Source organism: Scyliorhinus torazame, chromosome 19, assembly GCF_047496885.1.
Source record: "Scyliorhinus torazame isolate Kashiwa2021f chromosome 19, sScyTor2.1, whole genome shotgun sequence".
NCBI classification, from domain to species: Eukaryota; Metazoa; Chordata; class Chondrichthyes; order Carcharhiniformes; family Scyliorhinidae; genus Scyliorhinus; species Scyliorhinus torazame.
The window spans coordinates 47,455,160-47,468,497 of record NC_092725.1 but is presented as its reverse complement, the minus strand read 5'-3'; the positions used below and the strand labels follow the sequence as shown (position 1 = coordinate 47,468,497).

Here is a 13,338-nt window from a genome sequence, read left to right as displayed (position 1 = left end):
TTTGAAAGTACCCGAGCAGCCGCATGACAGTCGGTCCCTTTAAGATACCACTTGAGTGGAATCACTTTTAAAAAAATCTGAAGGGGCACTTGAATAAAATCACCCACACAAAAAAAAAAATTCAGAGGGCACAGACCAACCTCCTTTATTTCATCTGGGGGTAGATGCTGCAGATTCTGGTATTTGGTCACACTCTGCCGGTGGCTCTCATAACTGCTGAAGAAATCGTTTGCACTTTGTTTCAACAGGAATAGGATGACTCCAAGGCTGGGCAACCTCCAGTAAGGAACCATTGGTAACTGAGCATCTGCAAGGGGGGAGAAAATAAAACATCCCCTTCAGTGAACTTCAAGCCGGAGAGAGTTTGAGTTTTAATCTGGTCACAGAACCTCCCCTCCCCCTACTCCTCTCTACTGATGGGGTTCCTGGTTATTAGCTGTTAATATTGGACATATCCAAGGTGAGAGATGGAGAGTCGCAAGCTGTATTCCTGAGGTATCACCTCTGCCAAAAAAAAACCATGGTTAAAATGTCAAGCTACAACATTGGTCACAGTGCTGGCCCAGTGGTATTCATCACACCTCATTTCCCCATCTTTCCCCTACTCCTCTCCATTTTGTTTTGTGAAATTTCTCTACCCTTTTCACAGCCATGCCGGCTGTGGGATAAACGTATAGTGCAACAGAAAAGATAAAGACTCCCGGAAAGGTCCGACCATGTGGGCAATGGGAGGCTGGAGACGGTGCAGCTGGTCTTCTTCAAAGTAGAAAAGCCTGATGAGACATTATCATAGAATTTACAGTGCAGAAGGAGGCCATTCGGCCCATCGAGTCTGCACCAGCTCCTGGAAAGAGCACCCTACCCAAGGTCAACACCTCCACCCTATCCCCACAACCCAGTAACCCCACCCAACACTAAGGGCAAACATTGCAATTTTTTCCCAATGCAACCGGTTGCTTTTATTAGTGCAAAAGCAAAATACTACGGATGCTGGAAATTGGAAATAAAAACAGAATGTGCTGCAAACACTCAGCAGGTCAGGCAGCATCTGTGGAGAGAGACAAAGTTAACATTGCAGATCGAGATGGCCTTTCATATATTTCCAGCATTTTTATTTTTTATCTTTTTATTAGTGGTCTTATTAAGAACTTACATGTTCATGTACTTCAACAATCGTGCATAAATCCTTCAGCCTCAAACTCCCATTAATAAAAATTCTGATCCATATCTAACCAGGAAAGACCAAACCCCATTAACCTGCAACGGGTTACAGAGGAAAAGAAATGGGTGCTCAGAAAATCTAATCAATCCCAACTGTGACCGGCCCCATAGTGGCTACCACCAAATCAGGTATTTTGCTATATTTCTGTGAATATTTAACATGGAGAGGATACATAGAACATATAGAACATAGAACAATACAGCGCAGTACAGGCCCTTCGGCCCACGATGTTGCACCGAAACAAAAGCCATCTAACCTACACTATGCCATTATCATCCATATGTTTATCCAATAAACTTTTAAATGCCCTCAATGTTGGCGAGTTCATTACTGTAGCAGGTAGGGCATTCCACGGCCTCACTACTCTTTGCGTAAAGAACCTACCTCTGACCTGGGTGGCAACTTTCAGGGATCTATGTACATGGACACCTAGATCCCTCTGCTCATCCACACTTTCAAGAACTTTACCATTAGCCAAATATTCCGCATTCCTGTTATTCCTTCCAAAGTGAATCACCTCACACTTCTCTACATTAAACTCCATTTGCCACCTCTCAGCCCAGCTCTGCAGCTTATCTATATCCCTCTGTAACCTGCTACATCCTTCCACACTATCGACAACACCACCGACTTTAGTATCGTCTGCAAATTTACTCACCCACCCTTCTGCGCCTTCCTCTAGGTCATTGATAAAAATGACAAACAGCAACGGCCCCAGAACAGATCCTTGTGGTACTCCACTTGTGACTGTACTCCATTCTGAACATTTCCCATCAACCACCACCCTCTGTCTTCTTTCAGCTAGCCAATTTCTGATCCACATCTCTAAATCACCCTCAATCCCCAGCCTCCGTATTTTTTGCAATAGCCTACCGTGGGGAACCTTATCAAACGCTTTGCTGAAATCCATATACACCACATCAACTGCTCTACCCTCGTCTACCTGTTCAGTCAATTTCTCAAAGATACTATTTACAATCTACTGAAGTGAGGATTAACATATGGCAAAATATGCTTGTAGTGAGGGGTGAAGCTGGAAGGCAGTATGCTGACCTTGCCTACTTCCTTCTCGAGATGTGCCTTCAGCAAGACTTGGAGTAAAGAGACAGATTGTGTGCTGGGACCCAGGACTGCTCTGTATCAGGAGCGTTTGACAATATTGCACCACATTTGCACAAATCTGTAAAGGCAGAAACAAGAACCACAGTTAACGTCATCCAACTTTCATCACAAGCAGAGTAATCAGAAAACAACAGAACCTCTCCTGAGCCAACTAGAGCTCCTGTTTACAGTTGGAGTTCTCTCCCAACCCCTGTAAACTGTAAAAATGCAATTTTAATCAAGTAAACTCGTGCTTTCCGTAAACTGGAACTTGCATCTTATGCGTGGTGTGAATTATTTGACATTTTAAATGACTATTACCGTTTCCTTAGTACAGTAACCCACGCTTCCTATTATTACGTCCATTTTGATAGGCAGAGAAAAACAGACTAAAACTAGCATCAGATTTATTAAAAATTAGGACAATTACAGAGATGCAGAAACAAACAGGAGCACACCTGACTTGTGCATAAATAGATTAAAAACAACAAATATTCCACTGTGATAAATTCTGATCCAAGTCTCGGAGGAAGCATCACATCGACAAGTGAAATCAGCAAACCCCAGCACCGTCATCAGGTATAGTCTTGCCATTATTTTTTTTAAAATATTTTTATTCAAGGCTTTTTACATAGATACATGAAAATATCAGAAGACCAAAACATCCACATGAACAGAAACCAAACCCCCAACCTCCCCAATACCAACACACCCCACATGCCACTTTCCATGTCTTTCCCCCCTGAACCCTCCCCAACCCCTCCATACCAGTACCCCACCGCACACCGCCTTCCATGTCTTTCCCCCCTGAACCCTCCCCAACCCCTCCATACCAGTACCCCACCGCACACCGCCTTCCATGTCTTTCCCCCGAACCCTCCCCAACCCATCCATACCAGTACCCCACCGCACACCGCCTTCCATGTCTTTCCCCCCTGAACCCTCCCCAACCCCTCCATACCAGTACCCCACCGCACACCGCCTTCCATGTCTTTCCCCCCTGTACCCTCCCCCCCCAACTCCCTGCCCTCCGACCCCACCGAACCTTCAGACCGCTTTTTTAAATTTTCATAAATTTAGAGTATCCAATTCTCTTTCATTCCAATTAAGGGGCAGTTTAGCATGGCCAATCCACCTATCCTGCACATCTTTGGGTTGTGGGGGTGAGATCCACGCAGACATGGGCAGAATGTGCAAACTCCACACGGACTGTGACCCGGGGCCGGGATCAATCCCGGATCCTCGGTGAGCAGTGTTAACCACTCTTCAGACCACCTTGAAGAATTCAATGAGCAGCTTCCACCTCCGGGTGAACCCCTCCTCCGCCACCCCACAAAGCAAACTTGACCTTCACCAACCACAGGAATTCTGCCAGGTCACTCACCAATACCTCTGCCTTCAGCGGCTCCGAGTCCCCCCAGCACAAGATCTGTCTCTGGTATCAGGGAGGCAAAGGCCAATATGTTGGCCTCTCTCCCCACCTGGACGCCTGGGTCTTTCGACACCCCAAATATCTCCACCTCCAAACTCGGGCGACCCACACACCCAGAATCCCAGACATAACACCAGAAAACCCCTGCCAGAACCCCTCAGCTTTGGACACACCCAAAACATGTGGACATGATTCGCAGGGCCCCTGAACACCACCCAAACCGATTCAATCTTGCCTTTATTTGATATACATAATAATAATAATAATAATAATCATCGCTTGTCACAAGTAGGCTTCAATGAAGTTATTGTGAAAAGCCCCTCGTCGTCACATTCCGGCGCCTGTTCGGGGAGGCCGGTACGGGAATTGAACCGTGCTGCTGGCATTGTTCTGCATTACAAGCCAGCTGTTTAGCCCACTCTGCTAAACTAGCCCCTCCTATAGCCAGGTTTCTTCAAAGAACAAATTACTCTTTCATATTAATTAAATGCAAGACTTAGGGTTTTGGGGAAACAGCAGATGTGGGACTAAGTGGATCGTTCTTTCAAAGTGTAGCAAATGGATGAAAAAGCTAGACTCTGGTTCTATAAAATTGTTTGTACCACTCAAATAGGTAAGATTTGAACACAAGCCTCTAAATAAGGCTGTTTATTGGGCGGGTCGGTTCCTGCCAGCTGCCAGCATTGCAAAGTATTTGTTTTAACTGCTGTGAAACTAAGTTTACAATTAACAACATACCAAACTAACGTGGTCCAAATTAGGATTAGATTGCAGGTATTAATACAACTAGTGGCTGGACACCATCTTTTTCCACTTCAATAAAATGTGCAGAAATACTTCGGCTCTGAGTAGAGTGTTTCAGTCACTGTTATAATTTGGTGACGAGAATAATTCCGATTTAATTTTAAACGCATGATGATACAATCCAAAAATAGTTGACCTGTTGGGCTCTTTTCAAATTCTTCAATTAATGTGCCTTTTCTACATACCATATAAAATATACAGCTTTGACTAGAAAAACTCAGAAATCAGGAGATGCCCTCCCCAGGTCCGATTTGAAGCATACCTGTTGCATAGCGAGTTCCATCTCATCCTTCTTGCTCAGCCTGCTGACTTGGGTGCCTTCCTGCTGATTTTTGACCTCACGAAGTCGGTCTGAGCCACTGAAGCGGCTAAGGAGGCCCAGGCACTGCCGCTGGCAGACACAAAAAATAGCAAGGCAGCAATGTTGAAAACTTTCATGGTCATGGAAAAAGTAATGAGTTTCTTAGCAATATTTGACAATGCTTTTAAAATACTCCTGCGTTTGATTGTTCTTAGAAAATTGATTTGAGAAGTGCAAAAGAATTAGGGACACTTTCGAACTAAATGCCCGTAAACCTCGGAGGATATAGTGGTCAACTGAAAGGGTAGAATCAGGGCTGGTTACTGGAGCCAGAGAGGGGTTTTACGTAAAACAAGCTCGCGTTAGACTCGTACCAGCTTTCTCAGTGATGCTGTTCAACACCAAGACAACATAATTAAAATGGACAGTAAAAAGGCTAGCACTACTGTGGAGAAGTACTCCAAGTGTTTGGGTAGCGGAATTATCATTGAACATGCAGTCAGAGTTCATACTCTTGACAGGACATGAAACAATTCAGTTCAACTAGCAACAAGTTCCAGCAGTGGGTCCCAGGTTACATACTAATCGGTGCTCAGTTTGCTGATCTCGGAGGAGTAGTAGGGGAATCGCAATGAGCCACCCTGCTTTAAAGTGCAGTCACTATCATGGGAAAATACAACAATTGCATGTACACAATAAGATCCAAGAAACAACGGTGATATTCAATGACGAGTTAATCTGTTTATAGATAGTTAAAGGAGGAATGTTTGGCAACACACTGGGAGATCTCCACTATTTCTTTCTTCAAGAAGGATCTTTTATCCAGTACGGTAGCACAAGTGGATAGCACTGTGGCTTCACAGCATCAGGGTTCCAGGTTTGATTCCCTGCTGGGTCACTGTCTGTGCGGAGTCTGCACATTCTCCCCGTGTCTGCTTGGGTTTCCTCCGGGTGCTTCGGTTTCCTCCCACAGTCCAAAGACGTGCAGGTTAGGTGGATTGGCCATGATAAATTGCCCTTAGTGACCAAAAACTTTAATAGGGGTTATTGGGTTACGGGGATAGGGTGGAAATGAGGGCTTAAGTGGGTCAGTGCAGACTCGATGGGCCGATTGGCCTCCTTCGGCACTGTATGTTCTATGTCCTTATATTGAAAATTAATGCCTCACAGCATTAAGGACCCGGGTTTGATTCCGACATTGGGTGACTGTGTGGAGTTTGCACTTTCACCCGTGTGTGCGTGGGTTTCCTTCGGGTGCTCTGGTTTCCTCCCAGTCCAAAGATGTGCAGGTTAGGTGGATTGGCCATGATAAATTGCCCTTAGTGTCCACAGATAGGCGGGGTTATGGGTATAGGATGGGGGAAAGTGAGCCTAGGCAGGGTGCTCCTTCAGAGAGTCAGTGTGAACTCGATGGACCGAAGGGTCTCCTTCAGTGTTGCAGGAATTCTATGGTTCTATATACACTCCAAACATTTAAGTGGACAGAGAGGGCATCAGATCCAAAGTTGCATTGGGTGCATCATTCAGGGGTGGGGAGGGTTCAGAACCAGTGTGCTACCAAATGATGGTAAAGAGCCATCAATGTGTCTAACGTGTACTGTCTACATATGTGTACTGTGTACATATCCCAATATGGCACACAAATAGAGGGAGGTGGGAAAGGAAGTTCCAGAGAGGCAAATCTTTTAAAATAGAAACTCATATACCTGGAAACGCCCAATATGACCTTGAATTTCCATCAGAGAACCATTATTGCCTTCCAGTTCTATTCCACTTACCACATCTGAAAGAAATATACATTACAACCAGCAACATTACTCAACATTACAAACATAATTCCAAAACTGCACCCTACCCCACCACTTCGTCCTCGAATTTCCTCCTGTCCGAGAAGCAAGCCTCCTGAACCTTGTCCGTTCTTCACACGTAAACTCAACCAGTGGTGTCAATAAGCAAATTAGTCTGTAAGGGGCACATTTGGTCTCTGCCCTTGTTGGTGGTAACGGTTCAGCAATGAATATTGATAGGGGGTTGAAATAATTCACTCCTCTGCATGTAGTGCTATAGGAACTAGGACTAAAGCAAGTCACTGTACAGCAAATCAGTCTGTCACGCAGGATGCAAAATGGTGCTTCTGCATGGCTCATGTGAGAATGGATTGAAAATTCAAAAGGTACCTATACCCACTATTGACCTGGCAACCATGCATGTTTTTGTCTAATGAAGGATATCTTATGTGCAAGGCTGAGGCAGATAATTAGGGAACAGAAAGTTGCAAAGAGACATGCAAGTGGATAAATGGAGTTCAATGTGGGAAAGTGTGAGGTGGGGGGAGGGGGTCAGTGGTGGAAGGATTCCTCTTGCCAGGTCCAGATACCCCTGCACGTCAGTGCTGGTCATTGCTGTGATGCTCTGGTTGGGCAACTGCATCTCTGCCGACTGAGTGCATGGCTTTGAGTGGTTAGGATTCACACTCGCATGGTGTCAATAAGGTCTAAATTCTCTGGACCTCATGCAGATAGGATGTGTCCCGAGGGAAGTCCAAGTGCACTTCACATTGTACAAACAGAATGTGTGAATTTCTCAGCAGGTTAGTGTGAAGACTCAAACATAGTTTCAACTCTTATCAAACATCTTGCTGATCAGAAACGCCTGCCAACTTACTATTGGGGGTCGGTGCAGTGGGAAACTGCTTGACTGACTGAAAAATTAAGTTTGGCAAAGAATCATATCTCCACCTAGCGTCACTTTCAAATAACCAAAAATATGGACAGTAAAAAGGGGAAAATGCATTAAGATAACGTCGGGCCTGCAGTGAACCACTTCTTTTCCCATCTCTGCTGTAGTTTCCAGCGCTTGTAGGTCACCTTTCCACAACTATGCTCGGAGGAATCGTCACAGCTAAGGGTGATCTAGTCTCCAACCAATATCCACATATTTACTCGCCAGTAGGGACTACTGAATAACTATCACGAACAGGAACCTAACCTAATTTTGCTCCAAATGCCAAGGCTAAATAGCTTCCAATTGATCTGCTGAGTGTATTGCAGCATTTTCTATTTCTACATTTTCTTTCAATTAATTTTTACAGAATGTGGGTTTCGCTGGCTGGACCAGCATTTATTCCCCATTCCTCATTGCCCTTGAGAAGGTGGTGGTGGGACCTCCGGTGACAGGGATGTGATAAGCAGATGCACGAAAGGTGGCTCTCCTCCTGAAAACTTGGAACTATACACTTTAATCCCAAAATGGCCTGAGAAAACCAGGAGACAACACCCCTCAACACCATCAGGCCAAGACATACGAGGTGGCCACAATTCCAGGGACGGAAAAAATGGCAGAGGCAGCAAAAGCCTAGAAAGAAGATACAAGGACATTGGAAGCATGCAAGTTGGCGAGGCCCCGACCACACCAGAATGAGATGGACCACTGAGCAGCATACAGAGCTCCCCACCCCCGATGAACGGATGCAGGGAGTTCTTTACACAAAAAAACTCCAGGAGCTCAAAGAAGCCATTAAGACGGGGATGAGGGCAATGGTCAAAGTGGTGGTGGCAGAGGCGCTGATTACCCTGTAGCCGACTCTGGAAAAGGCAGAAAGGCTGCAGGAGACTCAAGAAGCTAGAGAAGGCCTCGTCAGAACAGAGGGACCAAATTGCCGCATTAAAGACGGAAATGGCAAGGTTGGTGGCGACACAAGGGACATTATGGGCGAAGGTCAAGGATCGGAAGGTGGTGAGCTTCTTTCTTGAGCCGCAGCAGTCCCAGTGTTGTAGGTACACCCACTGTGCTATTAGGGAGGGAGTTCCAGGATTTTGAACCAGCAACAATGAAGCAACAGCAATATATTTCAAAGTCAGGATGGTGAGTGACTGAGAGGGGAACTTCCAGGTGGTGGTGTTCCCAGTATCTGCTGCCCTTATCCTTCCAGATAGTAATGGCCGTGGGTTTGGAAGGTGCTGCCAAAGGAGCCTTGGCGAGCTCCTGGACTGCATTTTGTAGATGGTACACACGCTGCTACTATGGTGTCGGGAATGGAGGGAGTGAATGTTTGTGGGTGCCAATCAAGCGCGCTTGTTGCTTATGTTGTTTGACATGCAAGTATTCTGTATTGTAGTCTCACCAAGTGACACCTCATTTTTCAGTGTGCCTGGTGCAGTTCCTGGCAGGCCCTCCTGCACTCTTCATTGAACCAATGCTGATCCCCTGGCTTGATGGTATTGGTGGAGTGTGGGGATATGCCTGGCCATGAGGTTACAGATTGTGGCTGAATACATTCCTGCTGCTGCTGATCCACAGCAACTCATAGATACCCAGTGTTGAGTTGCTAGATCTGTTTCAAATCTACCCATTTAGCAACATGGTAGTGCCCCACAACACAATGGAGTGTATCCTCAATGTGAAGACGGAACTTAATCTCCACAAGGACTGTGCGTTGATCACTCCTACCGATATTGTCATGGGAAGATACATCTGCGGCAGGCAGATTGGTGAGGATGAGGTCCAAGTATGTTTTTTGCTCTTGTTGGTTCCCTCACCACCTGTTGCAGTCCCAGTCTAGTAGCTATGTCCTTTAGGACCCGGCCAGCTTGGTCTGTGGTGGTACTACCGAGTCACTCTTGGTGATAGACATTGAAGTCTCCCACCCAGGGTACATTCTGTGCTCTTGCCATCCTCCGTGCTTTTTCCAAGTGGTGTTCAACATGGAGGAGTACTGAATCATCAGCTGATGGTGGCCGGTACGTGGTAATCAGCAGGTTTCCTTGCCCATGTTTGACCTGAAGCCATGATACTTCATGGGGTCCGGAGTCGATGTTGAGGACTCCCAGGGACATCCCTCCCTACAGTGGCAGTATACCATTGTATACTGCTGGGTCTGTCCTGCCGGTGAGACAGGACATACCCAGGAATGGTGATGGTGGTATCTGGGACATTATCAGTAAGGTATGATTCCGTGAGTATGACTATGTCAGGCTGGGGCTTGACTAGTCTGTGAGATAGCCCTCCCAAATGGCGCAGGCCTCCAGATATTAGTAAGAAGGACTTTGCAGGGTCGACAGGACTGGATTTGCCATTGCCGTCTCCAGTGTCGAGGTCGATGCCGGGTGGTCCACCTGGTTTCTTTCCTTTTTATTGACTTTGTAGCAGTTTCATACGAGTTGAGTGGCTTGCTAGGCCATTTCAGGAGCATTTAAGAATCAACCACATATGGATCTGGAGTCACATATAGGCCAGACCAGGTGAGGATGCCAGTTTTCCTTCCATAAAGGATGTTAGTGAACCATTTGTAACTTCCTAACCCCTATCCCATCAAATATGCGTGAGGAGAGTTGCAGTTGGACTCAGCAATTCAGCTAGAGAGAGGGTGGATATAAGTTCGAGCTTATTATTCAATGATGCCACCAAGACAGTGTGCACTTTTCTGACTGAGTTGAGTCAGAATCCCAATCCCAAATCTCACCAGTCTCTGGTGAGATCAAACAGTTCAGCAGTTTAGAAATCAAACCGGGGACTTCTGGTCCACTGAGTGATACCATTACCAATTTAGCCATCAGGGGAAAGAACCAACATTAAGCACTAGAATCTACAGAATCTGAAAGCCAAAGCACACCCATGGAGGGATAATGAACAGACACACAACCCACAAAATTGTTACAAGTGCAGGGGGAGGCCATTTGGTCCATCGTGTCTGTACCAGCTCTCCAAGCGAGCAACCCTTCACCATGGGTCAAAGCATTGGGGCAAGAAAGATTCCCACATTTACCATTCCTTACCTGGTAAGGCTGCTTTGCTTATGATGCCAGTCAAAAGTGCCAACTCCTGTAGGGACCCTGCAGTTACCACCTGGCAGCGTAAGATAGCCTGGATGGGGTCTGAATGGGCAATTAGGAACTGTAGTACCTGCAGAGAAAAATCACATTATAATCAGATGGGGGATAAGGAAGAAAAATTTGCATTTATATGACACAATTCATGACTTCAGGACATCACTTTGCAGTCAATGAAGCACCTTGGAACTGTAGTTGTGGCTGTAACGAGGAAAATACAGCTAATCTGCAAGTTTCCAGAAACAAAAACATGATAATAACCAGGTAAACGTAAATGATGTTTTGAGATAATATTGGCCAGAACAGCGGGGGAACTCTTTGCTGCTATTCTTCAAATAGTACCGGGGGAATCATTTACATCCACCAGAGAGGGCTCACCTGTTGCAATTTCAACAATCGAACACTTTCCCAGGTATTTTGGCCGTGTGTCAGCTTAGATTCTGGACTCACTTTTCTGGAATAAGACTTCAACCCATGATTTCCGAGATCCAGAACACTGAGCCAGGGCCGATACACAATTCAGCTAAAGATTGTGTCTTAGCTCAACTACGATTGGACCACACAACAGACAATTCTATCTGGGTTAGGAATCTGCTCCCACTCTGATTCTAAACGCTCCTGAACATTTTTAAGAATCCTTGTGGAAATGTTTCCTCTTTTTGAGGAGCGAGTGCAAATCACTGACTGACCGAGTACAATTGGAACTGAACTCCCAATTCCCAAATAACCCTGTATTTTAAGCACACGTTTTAAACAGATAGTTTTAGGAAGATCTATTATTGCCCTGCACGTGTTTTTTGTGGCCTGTTTGATTCTTGTGCTGCACTTTTAGCATCAAATGCAACTCAACACTCTGGAGTCTGAGCAAATTTTTCTACAGCAGCAGCCAGTCCCGTTCCCCAGGACCAGCAGACATGCTTCAGCTAGGCAGCAACGCTGTGAGCACTAGCAAGCTTGAATATCATGGGGACATCACAAGGGATAGAAAGCTGGGAACGCAAGTTAAAACATGGTGCTTTTATGCAGGATTTAGTAGGATTGACTTAAGGGCATTGTTGAACAGAATGGAGTCGTCGTTCCTAGCGTAGTTACCTGTCTCGTAGCCAGCTGATGGTGTCCAATGCTGGTGGTCAGTATAACCTGACAAAACCGAAGGGCTGGGAGCAGAATCTGGTGATACCGCTCTACGGGGGCTGGGATAAATCCTGATGGGTCTCTTATACAAAACATACTGAAAAAAAAAGAAAAATATAATACTAAAATAACAACTCCCTAGAAATAACAGGTCGAGAAAACATGAACAACACACCTAACTGACAGAGCAGAGTACAGCTGGATACGTTTTATACAAGTACCCAAACTTATACTATGAAAATCATTCTCATTGACTGTGTTAAAACGGTTTTCGATCTCCAACTCCATACTGAGATCTTCCAGATTCAAGGGGCGGGTTTCTCCATCCCGCCGGCTGGTCAATAGGGTTTCTCAGTGTGGGGCAGCCCCACGCCATCGGGAAACCCCCAGGCTGCTGGCAAAATGGAGAATCCCGACTGCAGAGAATTCAGCCCAAGGTGTCTCAGTGCAAAGCTCACGCCCTTGACATCACCAAAGGGTCATTTCCTGCAGCCGTTCACATGAAAGGGTATTCAGCTAGCAGCACAGTTTACACAGAATGGGGCAACCCCAAGAGTGGCTCTAAGGGAAGTCTGAGGCCAGGAATCGAATGCAAACACACCTGGTCTGACAGACTTGATGTGTTGGGTGTTCTGGATCACATACAGGTCACCAACACTTGAAATAGTGCAACACTATTTTATTGAATCATTAACTATTTAAACATACTTAGACTGTGGGTTAATATGATACTAGCTTTAACTAAAGACCTCTGCCTTATCCTAACCAGTCGATGCACTCAGCACATGGTGAATGTCTGTGTTCCAGGCTGTGAGCTCTGTCCTCCTAGCTAGCTGCAGCTCGAATGAGCGGGAACACCAATGTCCCCTGTCTTTATAGTGTGTGTGCTCTCACTGGTGATTGGCTGCGGTGTTGTGTCTGTTGATTGGTCCCACTGTGTGTCCATCAGTGTGTGTCTGCACCATGATATACTGGTGTATATTATGACATCCCCCCTTTTATAAAAAATGCACCTGCGTGGCAATAAATAGTGTGTGGTGAATGCTCCTGACTATGTGTGTGCGAAATATTTACAGGATTATGTACATAAACACTAAGCTATTTACATGGGAAGGTGCCTGGTGCAGAAAAAACAGTATGTCACACGAATAACGAGGTGAACACTATATACAAACCACTTGAACGATTAAACGGAAGAACAGAACAAATCAGAAAGTCCATAAGTCCACAAAGTTCACAAATTAAGTCTGAGGTGGGCGACGAATTCTGGTTGACCGCCTCAAGGGTGGGTCGGGAGCCGCCGGCTGAGGAGCGGGCTGGACTGCGTCAGAGTGAGGAGGATGGAGAGTGACCGGAATCTCTGCAGAGTCCAGGTCAGGGTCAACAGGAAGGCATGGCAATGGTGGAGGATCACGTAGCGAGCGCGGAACGAGACGAAGGGCATGTCGATTGAGGCGCAGAATGGAGCCATCCGGTAGACGAACCAGGAACGAGCGGGGAGCCACCTGCCGAAGAA

At 45.9% G+C, this 13,338-nt stretch overlaps 1 protein-coding gene across 3 annotated transcripts in view; it reads right to left on the bottom strand.

Moving 5' to 3' along the window:
* nup205 (nucleoporin 205) overlaps positions 1–13,338 on the bottom strand; it is a 189,430-nt gene that overhangs the window by 8,297 nt on the left and 167,795 nt on the right. For all 3 annotated transcript variants that reach the window (XM_072484243.1, XM_072484244.1, XM_072484245.1), the window contains exons 34-39: positions 11,781–11,919; positions 10,635–10,761; positions 6,567–6,643; positions 4,822–4,950; positions 2,276–2,402; positions 141–307 (exon numbers count right to left, since the gene is read on the bottom strand). In XM_072484243.1, coding sequence (XP_072340344.1) covers positions 141–307; positions 2,276–2,402; positions 4,822–4,950; positions 6,567–6,643; positions 10,635–10,761; positions 11,781–11,919 — 766 coding nt within the window. The remainder of the gene's footprint in view (positions 1–140; positions 308–2,275; positions 2,403–4,821; positions 4,951–6,566; positions 6,644–10,634; positions 10,762–11,780; positions 11,920–13,338) is intronic.